The sequence below is a fragment of the Canis lupus genome, chromosome 14 (assembly GCF_048164855.1).
Source record: "Canis lupus baileyi chromosome 14, mCanLup2.hap1, whole genome shotgun sequence".
Taxonomy (NCBI): Eukaryota; Metazoa; Chordata; class Mammalia; order Carnivora; family Canidae; genus Canis; species Canis lupus.
The window spans coordinates 60889494-60911013 of NC_132851.1; the positions used below are offsets into that span (position 1 = coordinate 60889494).

The 21520-nt window shown below is 36.5% G+C and overlaps 1 protein-coding gene across 1 annotated transcript in view; it reads right to left on the reverse strand.

Annotated features, from left to right (window-relative positions):
* LOC140604157 (transmembrane protease serine 11E-like) overlaps nt 1-20979 on the reverse strand; it is a 42812-nt gene extending 21833 nt beyond the window's left edge. Inside the window, exons 1-3 of the mRNA XM_072775242.1 lie at nt 20829-20979; nt 6138-6262; nt 2043-2164 (exon numbers count right to left, since the gene is read on the reverse strand). Coding sequence (XP_072631343.1) covers nt 2043-2164; nt 6138-6262; nt 20829-20836 — 255 coding nt within the window. The 5' untranslated portion in view covers nt 20837-20979. The remainder of the gene's footprint in view (nt 1-2042; nt 2165-6137; nt 6263-20828) is intronic.
* Nucleotides 20980-21520: the final 541 nt, after the last annotated feature.

A 21520-nucleotide genomic window follows, 5' to 3' on the forward strand; every position in this document is an offset into this window, starting at 1 on the left:
AAGGCAGAGACACAGGCAGAGGGAGAGGCAGGCTCCATGCAGGGAGTCTGATGCAGGACTCGATCCCTGGACTCTGGAATCACACCTGGAGCCAAAGGCAGATGCTCAAATGCTGAGCCACCCCAGGCATCCCTGTAAGGTTTACTTTAATAAGGCAGAAAAATGTATCTTGTGGAGATAATTCTTACTACTACAATTAAGAATTCTAGCCAACTTAAATTTTTAGTTAAACATGTCAAGTTTACTTGATTTCTTGACTTCCGTGTGTGACTATCGACCAAACACAGTTACAGCAAGCTGGTGATTGACTACAGAAACAATGAGCCTTTTTACTCACATTTTTTGTTGACTCCTCTTTCTTTGTGCCCAAGGGGAGTTACTTCAATTATGGGACAAATCAGCATAGTACAAGTGAGTCCCCTAATGACCACATTCACTTGGATATTTTTATTTGAGGGCTTATATTTAATCAAATAATTTCAAAATTATTGTTAATTTTGAAGAGTGTTAGAGTCCTATTCCTTTATACGTAAATCATTCTGGATGTTATAAAATTTATTTTAGTGAATGGTATAAAAGACAAGGAAAATAGTTGCATCTTTTCTTGACCATATTAGTTCCATTTTCTTTCCTTTATTTTATATATATAGCTCTAGAAAAGAGTTTATTCAGATATTTCCCTGATTCAGTGCTTATACATACTGAATTTGTATTCAACCAGAATTTGAGCTCCTTCTTATCAAGGTATTGAAATCCTCAGGCTTCTAGTCTATCAAGTAGTTTTTAGGTGGGTAACTTCCATTATTTTCTTACTCAGGATATGGAAAATGGAAGACAATTTTGAAATTAGTTGAATGCCTTAATTTTCACAAACTTTTTTTTTTTTTTTTTTTAATTCTGAAACCTGTTATAATTTATTTTTGGAGTGAATTCTTCTCCAGAACAGGTCAAAGATTGTGCTTAAAAAAATGTCCTTAGAACACATAACAGCTTCTCAAATATTCTTTTTGCCTCTTGCTTCCAGGTGCTTTCCCTTTGGTTAAAACCAGAAACAGTGTAAAGCTCACAGGATGGAAGAAGTCTTTTGATACAGGCAAGGTGAGGCACAGGATGAACTTACACAGTAAGTGAGAGTCTGTAGTAGATGGCTCCAAAACTAAGTATCCCAACTTCTAGGTTAGGCTGTTTCCCATCACATCATACCACTAATTACCTCACAGACTGTCAGGAAAAGTCCAAGTGATTCTCTAAGTAATCTGATGGTGATTAGAAATCATGACCCAGGCTCTTGCTCTCTTGGCCTATACTGATCATTTTTCTACTTTTTAAAACATTTAATTCATCTCTGAGGATGAACGTTGAAGCCTTAAATATAGAGATGAGTATCCATGTGTCTCCTATAGACTTATGTACCCAAAAGTAATTCAAGGTCGGAAAATTTTGTTGTTGTTTTTTTTAAAGATTTTATTTATTTATTCATGAGAGACAAAGAGAGAGAGAAAGAGAGAGCCAGAGACACAGACAGAGGGAGAAGCAGGCTCCATGCAGGGACCCAATGTGGGACTCGATCCTGGGACTCCAGGATCATGCCCTGGGCTGAAGGCAGGTGTTAAACCGCTGAGCCACCCAGGGATCCCCAGGTCAGAAAATTTGAATATGAAAATACTAGTCAAGTATGTGTCTGAATAGTTTCAATCTTGTGCTCAAAGGTGTCTTCTCTGAGATACAGCAGTCATATTTTGGGTCATCCTCACATTCCCAGAATTTCTGGACTCTGCTGATCAAAATTGTAGCACTAGCTTTGGAAGAGTGAGTGGGAAGGACATGAAGTAAGGGATAAAGTTCACTTGGTTCAACCTTGCAAGGCATACTCTCCCAAGTCATGTATTGTCATTTTTGTTTTATATTTCTCTGGCAGGGCTGCTTCCCATTTTTCAAAGGTATGCAAGATCAGTTGAATGGATGTTTTGAAACCTAGGTACCAAAAAATACCATATAAAGTGAGAGCAAATGCCCTAGAAATGGAGGGAAAATATGCTTACCATTGATTCAATTTTCTGACTCATTTCTGTGAAATTTTTAGAAGCCTCTTTTCCAAAGTCATCATACAGTTTGTTACTTGTAAATGATAATGTGCCATAGTAATTGTAGGTCTTTCTTTGATCTATGAAGAGAGGGGAGAAAACCATCATACTTTTCACCAGATGTGTGTAAAGCATCATTATTTCTATGTTTGGTGGTTGCTAGAAAGACTGAGACTAGAGAGAATGGCCCTACCCCAAGTCAACATCTCCATCATCTTGCCCTGAGTTCATGGTTATCTAAGAATAAAAGACACCAACATTCATCATCATAAGATTTAGAGTGTAAAAGCCATAAGTTATGCCTGGTGTTCCTGCAGGCTAATTAGTCATGTGTTACCCATTTCTGAATTAGCATGAGAGGCAGCAAGTCATGCCATCTGAGCATACAAACAAGAATGGACTTGGAAGTTTCCCAAGAGTAAAAGCACTTTTATATTGCAAAAGTAGATTTCTCCCAATTCAATAAACCATAAAACCATATCAATTCTGGCCACAAGAACTGTCATATAAGAAAATTTATTTGAGGTAAAGAAGATGAAAACGCTTGGTGTTCAGTTAGAGAGCTAGACCTACCATCTGACATAACCTTAAAGTGACACTTGGTTTTTACCTGGCTATGGTCAGGTATGGTCACTCCATTTATTTTCTCCCAACAGCCACAGGGATTGTCTTGTCTTGCCACTGGCTGCACTTTCTGTACCCATTTTAAGCAGCCCACATTTTTGGCCCACTGAAAATTAATGCATCATTCATCACCCTTCTATACATGAAGCAAGCATGGAACCCTAAGATTCATTCATTCAACAAATATTAATGCTGACTACCTTTTCTATGACTCTGTATTGAGTATTAGAAATATAATGGTGTGGGAAGCCCCGGTGGCCCAGTGGTTTGGTGCCGCCTTCGGCCCGGGGTGTGATCCTGGAGACACGGGATCGAGTCCCGCATTGGGCTCCCTGCATGGAGCCTGATTCTCTCCCTCTCCCTCTGCTTGTGTCTCTGCCCCTCTCTCTCTCTCTCTCTCTCTGCGTCATGAATAAATAAATAAAATCATTTTAAAAAAGATATATAATGGTGATCAAGACAGTTGTGTGTAGTTATTATAGGATAATGGAATGTACTTCACCCATCTTCGATTTCTCTCCTTTTCTCTCTTGCTTCTCATTCTTTCCATCTTCACTTGAACCCAAGAGGAAAAGGAAACTAACATTGGGCACCTGTGTCCCAAGTACATTCACGTATCTCATTTAATTTACCATATCTCATGAGAAGGCAGTATTGTCCACATTTAACAGATAAGGACTACAGTCTCCAAAATGTAAGTAAATTGCCCAGCCGTAACAAGACATAGCCAGAAAAGACAGGACTGGGTTTCAAGTCAAGGTCCAGCTCTCAGAGCACAAATCCTCTTTACGTACCACTTCTTGGGGTGGGAAAAACTACTGGAAATTTTCAAAAGAACTTTCTGGCCATCCAAAGGATTTGGTTCGAGTAGGAAAGGATTTGATAAGGCTGGGAAATGGCCAGTGATGCAAACAGGAGATGGATGGCAGCCTGAAAGGTCAGGGCCTCCTGGGAATTAGCCACCGAAGTGAGAGGCTAAGGAGGTTTTGCCTTTCTCCCTCTTTCCTTACCTTCCTTTCATTAAATGGCCTTCACCTGAATGGCCAGAGAGACCTGAAAGGCAGGCAAAACCCTGGAAATACACATAATCTCGAGTAAGGTTTTTAATTTATGGAAATATTGAACACTGGGTCTAAATTGAGCCTAAGAATCTGCATTGCTAACAAACTCCCACGTGATGCTGCAGGTGGCGGGACCTAATCCCTCACTGAAAAGTTAGTGTCTAGAGAGAAGAACTGACTCTTACATATTGGTCCTGTTCTCTTTTAAATTATTAGATTGATATATTTGAAACTGCCATTTATATAAGCCAAAAATGGTCAAATACCGACAATTTCATATGCTTCAACCAAATGAACAACTTGTCTGTAGTCAATATTTTACTTTGCTCAATAGACTCAAACAGGTCACTAAGTCAAAACATATTCCCAGTTGCCAGAATTATATGGCACGTGTAGTTGTCGGAAAATATTACTGGGAAATATTAACAGAAAAGTAAGAAAAATAAGGATGAATATTAGTTTGCTGATAAGTTTCTAAAAAGTTTGTGAATCTGTAACCTACATGGATGTTGCTCATAATAGAGTCACCTTCTGTCAGTTAATTCTCAGAGGGGCAGAAATGCAGCCCCAAAGGCCCCTGAACACCAGCTGCACACACAATTCTATGCTGCCCTGGGCTTTATGCCAAATTGATGGTTTTTTTCAAGATGAGTTACCTCCAACTTAATCTATTTCTGTAACTCTTTAGTTTACTTTGGTTATCTAGCTATGCCAACTCCTAAATGCTTATATGCTATATTCACTCTATTCTTTGTGTCTCCAAACAGAGGGCAGATCACACATGCAAGACAGTAACACGTATCACAACAATCACTGTTTATTCAGGTGTGCTGTGTGGGCAGTGGATGTTGGGTGTTCCATAATACTGCACTGATCATCCAGACAATAGGGCCCAGAAGCAGGTTACTGGAAAAATCTTGCCAGGTTTTCATTGTTATGTGTGTGAGCAAGATGGCTTGGGAAGAGGCAAAGGGAGAAGCAGTAAGAAACATTTTCTCTCACTGAGGTAATGAGACCTCTAGCTTTACTAGGGATCCTTTGTGAAGCCAGACAAACTGAAGTCAGCTCCCATGAAAATATCATAGGTACGATTCACTAATCTTTATCATTCAGTATTCAATACATATTAATTAAGTATTTAATATGTGCCAGGATCCTGCTAAGTTCTGGAAATACAGAAATGAACAAAATACAGTGCTGGGCATCTGTGGGGAGGAACAATGATGTCTACAGTATAATGAGATGATATATTCATAACAGAACTGTAGAATTAAAAAGTCATTTTAGCCACTTTTTTTTCTTTTTAATTAAAAACATGCTCCAGAGAAATAAACAAAATGTAGATACTCCAAAGTTTAAAGACTTGTGTGTGGGTAAGTTCTACCAAAAAAAAGTCTTTGCTTTAAATATTTTTTCTTCAAACTACCCCAAAATGATCTACCTTGCTTTAGAAATTGAGATTGGAATTGAGATTGTGTCTGCTAGTGGAAGAAGATAACCAATTTACAGATCATTATGTCTTTTTACAGGAGAGCAACTTGTGCAAATTCCCAATTAAATTAGAATCAAGTAATTAGCTTCTTTGGTTACAGTGTCTTGAACATCAAAGCATTAGGTAGTCACTAAGGGAGATATTAAGCCAATAGGTCGTAGTAGAGTCAACTAATTATAACTTGAGGCAGAGTAGAGGGAAACTTCAGAAGGGTTATTACACCCTGGAAGAACAGTCCTAAAGTACCCTGGGGACCTTTCTAATAACAGAGCACTCATGGTTCATCTAGTTGTGAGATACCTGATTACCACAGAGTTAACCTCTTTATAATTAACCTTCTCAGCATATCCTATCTCCTTTAATCACATGCAGTACAACCCAAGATGAGATTTAAAATAACAGAAATAGGCACTTACTAAACAATATATCATTATGAGCATTTTTCCAGCTTATTAGTACAGAATAGAGCCAACTTTTCTATGATCCTTGATGATGTAATTAACTTGGGGGCTCTCAGGATTTCAAATAGTTGGAATAATTTTAAATCAAGGCGATTGCCCTACATCCTCAAACAACTCAACGCTACCTCTCCTATGGTCTTTTCCTATGCAATATTTGCTTATCGCTTATTAATGAATATAAAATCTAGCATGCTATTCCCAGCAGGAAACATTGCTCCATCAAAGATAGAAGAAAAAAATCCTCTTTGGCTTGTGAGGATTGAGAAAAACAAGACCGTTTGCAAAGGATTCTTTGAACTAGCTATGCAAATGAGTTGCAGTCATGAATGAATAAGCCTGAGACAAATCAAAACAGGAGTGCACATGAAGGAATATTTGGGGGAAGTCACATGATGCTAGGGCAGCTCATACTCACTATATCTCACATAATGAACAGTAAGTCCAATGCACACCGCCAGAACAATCAGGGAGATAAAGGTGATGAGGCCAATAACCCAGGGCTCCAAACAAACTCTCTTCCTCTTCTTCACCACAGCTGGCCTGAGCAAGAAAGCAAATAAATGGGTTATATCACATGGTGCACCCCACCTACCCCTTAGGTAAAGCAGATATGTCCGGGGAATTCAGGACACTCAGGGTAGAGTCCCATTTTGGTTTAGAACACATCCTGGTTTGCAGGGTGCTGAAGCCAGTCCTGGCTCTGGTTACCTGATCTTAGGCAGGTAATTTGACATCCCTGTGCTTATTTCCTCCTCCATAAAGTGAAGATAATAATGGTAGTACCCATCTCATGGGATTGTCATAAGGATTAAATGAATTACTCTGTATAAAGTGTCGACGACAGTGTGTGACACGTAGAAAGTACCGTGTATGTGTTAGCTATGATTTACTGAGCTGGCTGTCCAAAATACTAAGTGTAGCACAGTTGGAGCTATGCCAATGTTTAAAGCCTGTTTTTACCATTCTAAAATCTTTTTTTTAATTATTTATTAATTTATTCATGAAAGAAACACAGAGAGAGGCAGACACACAGGCAGAGGGAGAAGCAGGCTCCCTGCGAGGAGCCCAATACAGGACTCGATCTTGGGACCTCGGGATCACACTCTGAGGCAAAGACAGACGCTCAACCACTGAGCCACCCAGGCATCCCACCACTCTAAAATCGTAAATGGCCTACAAAATACGTTACAGCTTGAGCCATACTGTTCCGGATAGAATTTCTAATTCTACCCTCTATTTGTCTGATTTATTTACAAACAAACTTTGAGGACACACTTAAGAGATAACCAGAGCTCTTTTCTAAAGAACCTGAGTGCTTGCACTCTAAACCTCAGTAACGCTACAGGAAATCCTTTCTGCGTAAGATTCCCTCAACCTCTCCCATTTATTCTGCCTTCAAAAACATGTTACTGAAAACTGTTGGTCAGCTGGGTTTTTGTTTAATTAGTATGATTGCTGTTCCCTTGTGTTATAATAGTTACTAGGCGAACTCAAAAGCTAGAATAAAGAATAAGAAGTCAGAGTTAGCTAAGGAGTTTGAATATGAAGCTGTTATTTTACATTTCTTGAGGTGTTTATCACCCTGGTACAATCCCTGGCATGTACGCTTATCTTCAGAGCACCGTCTGCTACGTGAGGACTGGGAGGAAGTGTAGTACTATCCTGGAGGAGCACAGGACTTCAATCAGAACCAGAAAGATTCTGAATCCAGCTCTTTCCTTAGCATCTGTGCAACTTGGACAAATCATTTAAATGCTGTGCTAAGTTCTTTATATGTTAATAAGGGACAGTATAGCCCTTGTGTCTAAAATACCTGATTGATTGTGGGATCCTCAATGAGATCATGAGTGTGAAACTTCTTGCAAACTGCAAAGCTATTTTTGCAATAAATAATTTTTGCTTACAAGAATCAAGGGGACTCTGTTTTGGGTTATGTAGGACCAACATGTGATATCATTTTGGTCCCTATCACACCGTCATCACACCCTGGCTCTGCCTTGATGTTTTGTTCTATGGGAACATGGTCACAGAAGTCAATATTGTCATTCCTGCTACATGACTCTGCTCCTCCTGAAGGCACTGAGATCTAGGGAAAGGCTCCAGAGACTCTACTTAGGTCTCCTGCCTTGTTCTTGTGATTTTCCAATGGGACTGTAGCCAAGGACATTTCATCTTCTTCTCCTCCATCTCTTCAATCTTCAGTGCTCCCTTGAGTGATATTCCAAACACCTGATCCTAAAATGGCAATTACTGCAAGATGAAAAGATCGCTCCATGAGGAGTTACTAATTTTTTATGTGCAAATGTGCCTAAGAAACCTAAAAACTGATCCCTGTTTCTTCTTCTCGGAATGCTTGCCATTCACCTGTTGCAGAGAAAGGAGATGCATAAGGCAGATGTAAGCAAAACTTTGGGGGAAATACGGGAAGGGAAGAGCTTTTCAATTGACATCAAAACATGCTAGATAAAGAATATGAATTTGTAATTGTAGCAAATGTGCTACAATTATCAAAAATGTATGATCATTGTGTAGAGTTGTAAAATATGGCAGAAGTTCTAATTGTTCTATAACTTTTAATCAAGACAGAAAGTAAAATGGAGCAGCTGGTAAATTGATGGGATAAATTTAGAAAGATTAACATGGAAATAGTCAATGATTTATTTAAGGAAAAAATACTGCAGAAAAATATGCATTCTATATTCCAGTCTTTTTTTAAATAATGAAACTGTGTATGTACATAGCAAAATGTATACAGACACAAAATTACTAAGAGCAAGAACTGTAAGAGCAGAAATAAGAAAGAAACTTTAATTTTATTTACTTTCTGTATGATTGTGGATTCTTTTTTTTTTTTTTAACCAGAATCATTACGGCTTTTGAATTAAACAAAAGAGAGATTTTTAAAAAGTAAAAACAATTGAAAAGAATATTTTACATCTTGTTTCTGGATTTCCCATCACAACTATGTCCAAGGTATTGATGTGTTCTCCTTTCCTGACCCCCACCTTTCACAACTATTTTAGTGATGTTGTCTTTGGTGGCTTTGGAGGAGACAAGATGGGTAGCATGGGATAAGAAAAAAAAAAATCCATCAAAAATACTTTGATAAACAATTAGGAGAGTCTTATTCTAAGTCCTGCCACCAACTTACTATATAATCTTGTACCACTAGATTCAATTCTCTCTCTTATTTTCTCCATGTCTAAACCAGAGGTGATAATTTCAGACCCCACCTAACATGATTAGCTATGTAGAGATAAAAACGATGAAGTTTTTTTTATTACTTTGAACTCACAAGCAGAAAATCATCAGCAAGGACTATTATTATTATCATCATTATTTTAATTATTAATAATAATGGCAATGACCACATTACTGAGATGTTTGTCCTTTGAAACATTATCCCTTCCCTTTCCAGTCTGTATGGCATTGCTTTTCAAACCAATCACCCTGCTTCTTAATTACTTTTTTTGTTCCTCTCTTAGAAAGAGATTCAATACTCTGGTAATGTGGTAGAAGTGTGCTCAATAAAATAGGTAAAATGGAGGAGTAAATCCATATTACATATCAATATACCCTCGATTAACCCCTCCTGTATATAAACCCTTGTCTCTCTTGTGGTCTGTTGAAACTTAATCTTTTCAGGTAAAATCACCTTCAGACAGATTGGATAAATTCTTACAGCTTTGATGGTGTCAAATTTCTTTTTTTCTATGATTTTTCCTTTCAATTTGAAGACATATGTGATTAAATGATGAATATAGCAGTGAAAATATGGGTATATTTTTATAAGCCTAAAATTGCCAGAAGACAAGTAACATGCCCAGAGTCGTATTATCATTATCACTTCTTAACGTGTCATTTTGAGAATAGTATGAGGGACAACTGGCTGGCTCAGGGGTGGAATGTCTGCCTTTGGCTCAGGGTGTGATGCCGGGGTCCTGGGATCGAGTCCCACATCGGACTCCCTTTGGGGAACCTGCCTCTCCCTCTGCCTATGTCTCTGCCTCTCTCTGTGGGTCTGTCATGAATAAATAGATAAAATCTTTAAAAATAAAAATAAGAGTACTGAAAAAGAAAAACAGCAACCACAACAAAAAGGCAAGGGCAAAAAAAATTTTTAAAAAAAGATACTAAGGCAAATACACCCCTTGGCAAGCATGGAGAGTAAGTCATGGCTCAGAGTGCTGCAGAGGAAAGTTTATTGGAACAAACCCCCACATAACACCACCATCGTAGACTGATTAACAGTGGGTCTCAAACTCTTTGCTCATCCTCTGTAATGACAAGCAGCACTGATATTCTTAGACTACATGTTTCGTCAACCCAGTCCAGCTAAGATGTTTTTAAATGAACATGTGCATGGTATCTATAAAGCTGGTGGTTCCAAAGCATTATTATCAAGGTCAGCAAACTCTTCTATAAAGTTCCAGATAGTAACTATTTCGGGCTTTCTGGATCACATATTCTCTTTTGCAACGACTCAGCTGTGCCCGTATAGCCACAAAGCAGCCATAGACAATATGCAAACAAATGTGCCCAGCTGTGTTCCAATAAAACTTTATTTCTGTATACTGAAATTTGAATTTCATATAATTTTCTCTTGTCATGAATAGTTTTCTTCTTTTCAGCCATAGAAGTATAAAAATCATTCTTATCTCAAGCACTGTATAAAAACAAGTGGTGGACCATAGTTTACTGATGATTGACTTAAGGAATAGCCTACAAGTCAATGCTAATTGTGTTGGGAAGCCATAATAATCTTTTCACTTTCTAGTCTCATCTGCATGGCAAATTTAATGTAGTCTGTCTCCAATCCCATTGCCACTGATTTTGTTCTGGAATTCTCACTTAAACTTGTCCTATAGCTTAATAACAGGTTTCTCTTCTGTCTTCATAATCTCTAAATCATTCTGCATTCCAGACAGTAAGCTGTCTTTCTAGAAATGACGGAGCCAATGTCTGAGACTACTAGAAACTCAAGTTGGCCTTAGTTGCATTCATCTTTTCCCCATGAGCTTTCAGGCTCTTTGCCTTTGCCTCTGCTTGCCTCCTACATGGAGTAACAGAGTTTATGCTTTGCTTGCATCTTAAAAGCTCATGCGTATTTAAGAGCCAGTTCAAAAAATCCCCTCCACTTCAGTTAGGCTTACCCTGAGCATCACAATAAGGTACATATTTTGGGCTCCTTAAGGACAGGGACTGAGCCTTACTTATCTCTATATTCTCCAATCACATGCTCAAGATATGTTCATAGAAGGAATTGAATTGAAGTTGACTAAACCAGATTAAACTGACTATTTGTCCACACCACAATATGGGTTTTCATATCTCTCAAAGCACTTCTGGTTTGCCTTAACTTGGCATATTATACACAAGGAAAGACAGGTCGGACATTGTGGATTATAGTCACTATTTAAGTAAAACCCAATCTCCAGAAAACATTTTATATAATGTCAAGTTTGTAATTAATATTTCTATATCACCTGTGCTTAAAATACCTGATTTTCCAACTGTTATTTGATCTATCCACTGTAAAGTGTTATCATAGTATAGAAAGTGACAAATGCAAATGAGGGCACATTAATATCAGGAAACACATTATTATTTGAGGTTACTGAATATCTGCATATTATAATATCAAAACAAAAGCATGAAGAAAGATACTACAATGAAGTAACAACTTAGTACCTTATGACATTGTTAATCCCCTAAATCAGTCCTTAGGACTTAAAATGTCAGTTAATAAATATTCAATTTTTGTTACATTTTTGCAACTAGCTTATTTCTTTAGCTTATTGAGTTGTGCCTGCTTTTCCTATCCACACAAATACTTCAGGTGCTTTCTCCTCTGTGAAAGACTCAAACATGCAGGCATTGGAGAGACCTTTAATCTTTCTTATATTTTGTTGAATGAGACTATAAAAATATACAGGGTGGAACTAAAATTTGTGTATGTGTGAATAGATCATATCTTTTCATTGCTGGGTTATTTTTTTAAAGAAATATAAATTACTTCTCATAAAACTGCAAAGAACATATTTCTGTCCTATTAATTGCTATAGAAACATACCTATAAAGTGTCTAATAACATCAGCCAGGCCCTTGGACTGAACTATGTGTGCATTCTCAAGAATGAAAACTATGAATGGTTCTCCTAGAAAAGTTACAATTACAACAAGGTAGTTGTCTAATTACCAGAAAACCATTTCCATTTTCTCTTTATAGCACTAAGATAAGTGGTAAGAAACCCATTGTTTTTATTATAAATATTTTAATTTATATTCCACCCTGTTCTAGATTAGCTTAAGGTAACTACTTATAAGGAGATACATACATATGAGTAAAGATATGTGTGTGTGTATATATATGTACATATATATATATACACATATATATGAATGAGCAACACTAAAACCACATTAATTACCACCTAGACATTTCCTTAAATCAAGCCACAAAATTTGTAGCTTTCCAGCAGCCAACTCAAAAACAAAAACAAACAAAGCAAACGAGCAAACCCCGTTCAGGTACATTTTTCATGGCAACCACAGGATAAACAATGAGCAATTATTCAGTAACAATACAATTCTTTTCCTCATAAAAAAAAAATACTATGTAATGTAATGAACTATATTCGCTACAATATTCCTAATATTGAAACAAAAATTAGTTTTATAATACTCTTAGTGTTTCCTTCAATATAGGCAAGTGACATTAATTACCATTTAATAAAAGCAATTTGATAGTGTGGGGGAAGGGGCAACATGAATCATTCATACCAATCTCTATGATAATATTTTTAAATATCTGACAATACTCCTTAATTATTATTAAATGACTCCTTAATGGTATCTTCACATTATAAAGTATTTAAAGATTATTGAAATTGTAGGCACAAAAATAGAGTATTATTTGGTACAGTAGTAAGTTTTTAATGAACATTGTGACAGAAGACCCTACCACTCATTAACTGCTAAGTTAAGCAAAGCCCACAGCTTACCCATTCCTATATTTAATCAACCATAAAACTCAAGTGATAATATCTTTCTTTCCACCTACTTTAAAAGGAAGTTGTGAAGATCATGTATGCAATCATAAGACTTTGTTAAATATATGATTTATATTACTGGCAAGTATCAGTGGCACCTCAACAGTAAGGAATGTCTCTGATCTCCATTGTGTGATCATCAAGGTATTTATTAAGTTCCTAGCCAGATACGGTGTAGCACAGGAATCTACAAACCGAGATTCAGGTTGACACTTTGCCTGACCTCTAGAAATGTACAATCACAGATAGATATGGTACAACAAAGTTTAAAGATATTATTAAGTAATTATGTATGGGTTTATAGACTCATAAATTGAGCTATTTCATCTTTAATTCTACTAATATATTTGCTTTCTTTTCCTCAAACTCTTTCTACTTCAAGATAATAAATTGGCATGATCTCAATAAGGAACTTTAAAAGCGATGGTTTCCCACAGAAATGTTGAGAAGGGATGCCATTGCAGCTAGTCATAGGGAATTGTACACACTTGAAAACATGTAGGAAAAATAAAAATTAACAGAGTATGTAAGTATGTGGTGGCAGGTGTTATCAGAAGAAAAATAGCTGAGAAACCTAAGCTCAGAGACACTTTCGAGGCTGCTAAAATAGACTTTCAGAAACTTTTTGTAATGTTAGATGTCTTCCTACCAAATCTTTCTCATGACTTCGTTTAGTTGCCTCCTATTACAATTGGCATTATATAGTAGCAATAGCTCTGAACTGTAAGACCAGTGACCTGCATCTTAGTCCTAAAGATTTTAGCTTAAGGATTAAGTCGTTTCATCAAAGTCTGAAGTTTCTTAGGTGAGAAAACTGAAAGTATATTCAACATCACATAAGTTCCAGCATCCCTTAACCCTCAATTTGTATGATGTTGAAATGTGCTTTCATTTTCTTCATCTGTTAAAAAATGATGAGGACTTTAAATGATCTAGATGCTCTTTAATTTCCACCAAAGTTAGTATTCCATGCCTCACCTAACTTAAAAATGCTTAACATTTTTATAATTAAAATTCAACATTTACTAAACAATTAGCTTTAACGTAATTTTTCAAATGTGTCATTTTTCTGATTGCCACATGCCAGATGACTGGAACAAAATAAGGAACTGCAATGGATTTTAAATAATACAAGTTTCATATAAGGAAGTCATAAACTTTTTTTTTAAGATTATATTTATTTACTCATGAAAGACAGAGAGAGAGACAGAGACAGAAGCAGGCTCCTTGCAGGGAGCCTGACGTGGGACTTGATCCCGGGACTCCAGGATCACACCCCAGGCTACAGGCACCGCTGCGCCACCAGGGCTGCCCCAGAAGTGAGATTTGTTGATCAATAAATTTCCTGCCCCTGTTGCTGGCCTATAATATATGGAAGTGTTGAGTCTTAACTTTTGAATGCGATACCACATTAGAACCATAAAATTATAAAAGAGGTATTATTTTATCCAAAAGAATGAAATAATTTCAGTTACCAATGCTCATGGCCTTAATTCATATCCGCAGCTCAATTTACATGGCAAATCTTCAGACCCATATATCTATCTACTGCCTACTGCTGATCACAATAGGATATACTTCTCATCATTCAAACTCAATATGCCTGTAGATACTTATAGGTGTCTACCCCAAATATTTTTTCTAAATAATACAATGTTTGATTTTTTATTTGATTTGATATTTGATTTGATATTTGATTGAGCACACGACCATCTTGGAAAATAGAATATAGTGTCCCTTGTCCATAGGAGTTACCATGTGAATAATTTCTGACTAATGGAGTCTCTATTCCAGAGGGTAGAATCTTGATGTGCATTTCCTAGCTAGAATGCGTATGTGCTAGTTGGAGCTCAGGCAATCCCGTTGAGCCATGATTTAGAGGACACATACTCATTGCTGATGGGACAGCGCAAAGGTAGAAGCCTAGATTTACTTTGCGAATCTCCCTACAGGCCTGCCTGCCTCCAGACTTGTTTATATTAATTCCATTTCTTATAAACCACTATTACCCTAAATTTCTTGTCCCTCATACATAGCTAAGTCTGATGCTATTGCAATACGCAAAACAGATGAGTTGCAATCAAGGTAAATGCCACTTTTATGTAATTATCTTTGAAAAAAATTATCTTTGGGAAACTAATTTTTTTATACTTTATATGGGAAAGATGATAAAATATCCTTACTTAATATTCTCTGGCAGCTGAGTTTAAGATACTCTTTTGATTATACTCTATGACTTTTAGCAAATGACTTCCATCTTACTTCTTAGGGGGGATAAAGATCTGTCTGGGCTTTGGCATCAGTTTAGATTCAGTTCTGGCTCTGCCTCTCACCCTCTCACGCACTAGGTGGCTCTGAAATTACTCTCTCTCAGTCTACATTTCCCCATCTACAGATGGGGCTAATGAAAGGCCTAAATATAGGGTTCTTCTGAGGGTTAAATGAAATAACACCCACAGAACAATTGGCATCAGGCCAGGCACACAGTAACTGCTCAACAAATGTTGGCTGTTGTCACTATTTCCTACTTCATGATGAGAAATTAATTTGTTTTCAAAGTGGGATGAACAATCCCTCAAGTTGCCTCCTGTGTGCCTAAGAGGATAAGGAGAAGATAGAGAAATGAGGCTCCCAAGCCTTACTGCCACTTGACCCAGAGCAACTCTGCTCCATGTGTCAGGGGTTTACATTAGGTCTTATGTGCAAAAAGGAATTCAGCTGAGAAAGATGCATGTTCCCATACCTCTGGAGTATGTCTCCAGCTCTACGAATCACTTACTCAGAGATTTGGAAATCTCAGTCTTCCTAATCTTTGGCTTCCTATGTAAAAATTCATGGTAATATTAAAATTATCTACCTTAAAGGGTTGTTGATAAGTACCAAATAAGAAAATAAATGGTGGAATCATCTATATGGAATATATACATATTTTTTCCTACTCTATGTACCCTCTCTGAATTTTGCTAATGCAACCTGACAAGCTTTTAAAGTGAACAACTAATTTTTAAAAGGCCATATATTTCTATGTACATACTCACTCAAATGTAATGGTAATAACAATAACAATAGTATTTCCTGGGTCATGTAGGAACATATTTCCCGTGTTAATGTAACTCTTCTATTTGACAGTATTGGATTCAGGTTGCAGGGGAACAGGAAGATCAGACTCTATCTCATCTCTAGTACGACTGACTCACACATTCCTGTAACCACATGCAAATTACCTAATCTTTGAAGGTTGTATCCCCTACTTTATAGAATACAGATAGCAATACTTCCTGCCTACCAGCCTTGAAAGTCTACTGAGAAGACTATCCATTGAATAAGAGCATTGTTTTTTTGTAAATATAACTTTTGTATCTTTTGACACAATGAGACAGTTAAGGCATCCTACCAGTGGAAACACTGAGGTGGATACAGGGGACGTGAAGATGGTACAACACTGTGGTTAAGGGCATAGGTTTGGAGTCAGATAGACATAGATTAATTCCCAGTTCTGTCACATATTACCTCTGGGCAAATAAGGTTACCATCTGAACCTCAATTTCCTCATTTATAAAATGGGTATAATAACATAACCATAGGTTGCTTTAAAGATTAAACACCATGTTTTAGAACAGTAGTTGGCACATAGAACATGTAAAACAAATGACAGCAATTATTATTTTGTTCTGCACTGACTCACAGTTTGACTTTAAACAAAGGGCCAAATTCGTCTGTATCTACTTTTGTAGCTTTGAAAAAGAGATACCATCTGACATCTACAGATGAAAGATTGCAGGATAGAATTTAGTGATGATATATGGTACTTTGGGTTCCCCTAAGCTTAGTTCTATTATCTCAGAATTACTATTCAAAAAATCTCACAAATTGCCCAACCGCACAGACCATGTATGTAAGTGGGAGAAGTTTGGGCTTGCAGATTCTGGCATGACTTGGTGTCTCTACACCCATTTTCCCCCTCAACCTCTTAAAACTTTCCTATTCTCTAATCCACTTGTTTCAAATGTATTTAATGATGCTTGAAACGGTGAGCATTCTTCCTAATTCTCACCCATCATCTTCTATGAGAACATGTGTGAAGGAGTGTGCTTCGAGAAGTTCTTTGTGCATTTCCTCTAACACCTAATGCTGACCAAGCCACGAAAGGCACCCAGAGCACCCATTTTACCACCTTCCATCTTAGAAGACCTGCTCCACAGCTGCCCATGTCACCCTCTCTCAAGTACTAAACACATCAGGCATACTTATAAGTCTCAATGCTGATATGGAAGTATATGATGTTGCTGTTTTTTCTTGAATATTTCTATTTATTCCCTCTCTGTATTGAAGGAATGACATATTTTTGGAGGAAAGCAGACAACAATGAAAAAGTAACAATAAGGTCCATCGAGACAATTCCAGCTACCACAAACCCTTATTTTCTTCCATGATAGGCTGCACTAAGTGAACTTGATTTTCACACAATAGCAAATGTTGCAATCCTCTTTAGAAAACAACGAGGATGCAATTGATACGCAATACTCTCAGTCACTGATCACCTTTGAAATAGGGCGGCAAATTTAGGTCATATTTTCACCTTGTTTAAATACAGTTGCAAGAAAGTTTAAAAAGGGCCGTCCAAGCATTCCTTAAAATGTTTCTAAAAACCTATCAGTGAAAGTAAAATTACACCACCACATCTTCCTCCTTCAGCATGTATGTACATTACTTCATATCAATCTGCACACGATCTGTTTCTTTGCCCAGACACTGTACACCCATTTATGCCTACATATACATACATACACAACTCCTCTACGTCTCTATCTGTGTGCATGTGTTTGTGTGTGTGTGTGTGTGTGTGTGTATTTTCCCTTTCTCTGTCAGAAGGCTGACAGAAACTTTCCAAAGACTCTTCCTTTAGCTCCCCGCACATGATAGACAATGTGTTCCAGTAGCAAAACCATAGACTTTAGAACCAGGAAGGCCAAGATCAGATTCCAGATCCAACGCTTACTAACACTGGACAATGTGAGCTGCACTGATTTCATCTTTTAAATGGAGCAATCACAGGAAGTGTTTCTCAAGGTATTTTCAAAATTAAATTAGATAGCATTTACAAAATGTACAATATGTAACAGGAGCTCAACAGGTAGTTTTCTTCCACACAAAATTTAGTATACAATGAGAACTCACTAAAAGTTGTTACATGGACCAGGACTGATCGTGGCTGAAGGAGAAGTGAGGCCTTGTCAAAACTTGGAGCAGAATCCCATAGCAGCTCTGGGTCTAAACGTCAATATGTCAATACAATCCTTCAGTATCACTATTGACTGACTTCCAGTGGGGGCAGCGAGGGGGAACATATGCTCGATTGGTTTTATGTTAAAGTTTCCCTGTAAGCAGATTTTTTTTTCTTTAAGATTTTATTTATTTTTTTCATGAGAGATACAGAGGCAGAGGCTGAGACACAGGCAGAGGGAGAAGCAGGCTCCATGCAGGGAGCCTAATGTGGGACTTGATCCCAGCACCCTAGGAACACGACCTGAGCCAAAGGCAGACACTCAACCACTGAGCCACTCAGGTGCCCCTATAAACAGATTTTAATCCAAACTAAGATCCTCCGTGTTAGACACAAACTCTTCAAATCATGTCTTATCCTCCCTTCAGTTTACCATACTTCCTGAAATTATCCTCTCTTCCTTAATCATCACTACATTGCATAAATGAATAGTCTTCTCCCTTGGAGGGAAAGGTGACTAGGAAGAGATCACCACCCATTAAGATATAATTATACCAATTTAAATAAAACAAATGGCTACCTCTTTTAAAAGCTGGCCTATTTCATTTCTGCTTTATTTTCCTTCTGTCTTACAAGTCCCTTTCTTTTTTGTGGCTTTATACTGTATCAGTTCTTCTCAAACTTTAGTGTGAATAAGAATTATCTTGTACTTTTAAAAGTATGATTCCCATGCCTCAACCAGAGAGTTATGAGAATTTCTAGGATGAGAACTAGACTTTATTTTTAATGAGCACTCAGTGAATCTAATGGAGGTGGTCCATGGGCCACACATAGACTGAGTGGTAGATCTCACCCTACTGAGTAAAAATTAAAGTTGTCCATTTTTTAAAATTTGCATATTACTCAGATCATCTTTGTGTATGTAAATTTGTGTAGATATTGTCCATAAATTCAGTCTGCTTATCTTTAATTCAGTGGTTGCTGACGACTAGAGTTAACATATAGCCCCATCATCAATAAATATTTATTTAATAAATTTATTATTTAATAAATATATTCTTCTATTCCCAAATCTCTTCCCTATAAACTTATTCTTGATAACGTTTTCTTTAACCTTCTGCTCTGTGTATTTTTATAAAATCCATGTGTTACTCTCTTCATGCTGAAAGGATAGTATAAAATAAGAGTTTGGAGGAAATGGTAACATATAAAGAATACTATTTACCTGGTCCAAATTTCTTCTTACTTTTAAATTCTAAAATGGTGGTTTTCATTTAGAACAGGTGAAGTGAGGGAAGGGGCTCTTAGAAATTTGGGTAAAGAGGAAGGAACACGCCATTTGATAAAACCCCTCAGTGCTTCTTATATGTCTTCCCAGTTATGAGTCAATAAAAAGAAATTGTCTACATATTCCAATTACACCTCTTTCTCCAAAGCACTCCTGTTGGTGCACTTGGTCCTGCAAATGTTTACAGTAAATTTAATCCCTTTCCACCCAAACCCATTCTCTTAACATCTCCTAGACTGACAAACATAGATGTGCTCCACTTTTCGTGCAGCTTTATTTTTTTTATTTATTTTTTTTTTCGTGCAGCTTTAGATCAAGGAGTTATTTGTTTCTTTATTTTTTTCCTTGAGAGATATCTTCCCTCTACTCTAAAGTAGGATTAAAAAATAGGTACATCTTTTACTTCAAATTAGAGACTATTCTCAGAAAAATGCATTCTATTATAGCTCTTCTACACAAATTCTAGACTCATTCATAGCTAGCATAGACAAAGCCTGCAATCTATTTAGTATCTTGAGTTTGATAGAGATTATAAGTTTAAATTAAATCACTCTTTTCTATAGTAATATTCTTAAAGTTAATGTAAAAACAGTGGAACTGAAAAATCACCGTGGATTATAAAGAAGTACTCACAAAAGACAGGGAACCTTGAGAAACTGACTAAATTGGTTATGTCTGTAGCTCTTAGTTGCTTCATTAACATGTATAGAAGAGTATTAAACTTTTCATAATAAGTATGTGGAATTTTCTTTCAATGATAGAACTTGAGTGTTTTTCCCTATTACGATTCCACTGGAAATTGTACACTTCCAAACCATTTCCTTCTCAAAGTAGAATATTTTTTAAATGATATACCAATATATAAATGAGAGAAAATAAAATTTTAGCCAAAGATAAAATTATTTTTCAGAGCCAAACTAGTACATGGAAACATTATTATTGTTTAGTTTCTAACTTTGAATGAAAACAACCTCAAAATAATTATGACTTACCTGCTAGAGAAGAGATTGTGGCCAAGTACATCATTGGGTTTATTTTTTAAATCAACTATAATAATTTAATCATATTGTCTTCTTAAATTATTTCTTATTCTTTCAAACCTCTACAGTTTTTAAAATTTAAGCTATTTAAACAGAAATGAATGTAATTTTGATCTGCGTGATCTCAGATTTATTTTTTTTCATCTATACCTCTGAAAATAAGAGTATTTTCTCAATAAAACAAAGTCCAAATTAAAAACACGTTCTATGCTTGAAACTAACTTAGCTAACTAAAAAGACAGCTGTCAAACTGGATATACCTTTATCTTTTGTTGAACTCATCTGAAAGAATATAGAAAAATACTTGGGGATGAAACCTAGGATGACAGGGAGCAGTAATATAGAGAGAAGAGAAAGGTATTTCTTGACACAATTTCATGTTAAATATCAAAAGTATGTTTCTGTATTAAGCAAATGAGAAATAAGAGATCTACACATTCCCTGGTGTGGTTCATGCTATTTTAAACTACAAGTGAACTTAAGACAAAGAAAAGGGAACTCACCGATACATTGCTGACCAGCAGGAAAGAGTCCAGTGGAGACCAAGGTCTGCAGTCTAGTGTGTTCATCCAGGCTATATCAGCAATTTTGTGGGCTGGATTGAGGTGAAGAAAGAAGTCACTAATGATCTAAATAGAACCAGTCTGACAGGTCTTGGCTAGTGTGGTGGGAACTGTTTGTGTGAGTAGTAGGACAAAGTCGAATTTTATAAGGAGTGGGAGAACATAAATAATTTATAAGCACTTTCTAGGAGTGGGAACTTAAAAGCTATTGCCTTAAGATTATACTATATTAAAAATGTTAATGTAAACCAAATTTGTATAAAGGCCAGATGTTTAAATCTAAAAAGAAATGTTAAAATCATATCGCTCAGCTTCCTCATGTTTTCATGTTCCTTCATGTTTTCAGTGAAGAAACAGATTTAATTAAGTTAAATAACAGTCAAAATCACATACTTTATAATCCACCAAACCAGGAGTAATACCTATATTTTTTTTCAAATTTATCTAACATGCTTTCCACTATACCCTGCATATAATGAAAGTTTTCCTGTTATAGACTAAAAGTCAGCTGTTGAAAATACAGTAGAGACTAGAAGAGTATTAATATCTTAAAATTATGTGACATCATTTTTCTAGAGAAGTCAAGTTGTTTATAGATATTAACCCCCAATTGAGATAGTATATTTCTTTCA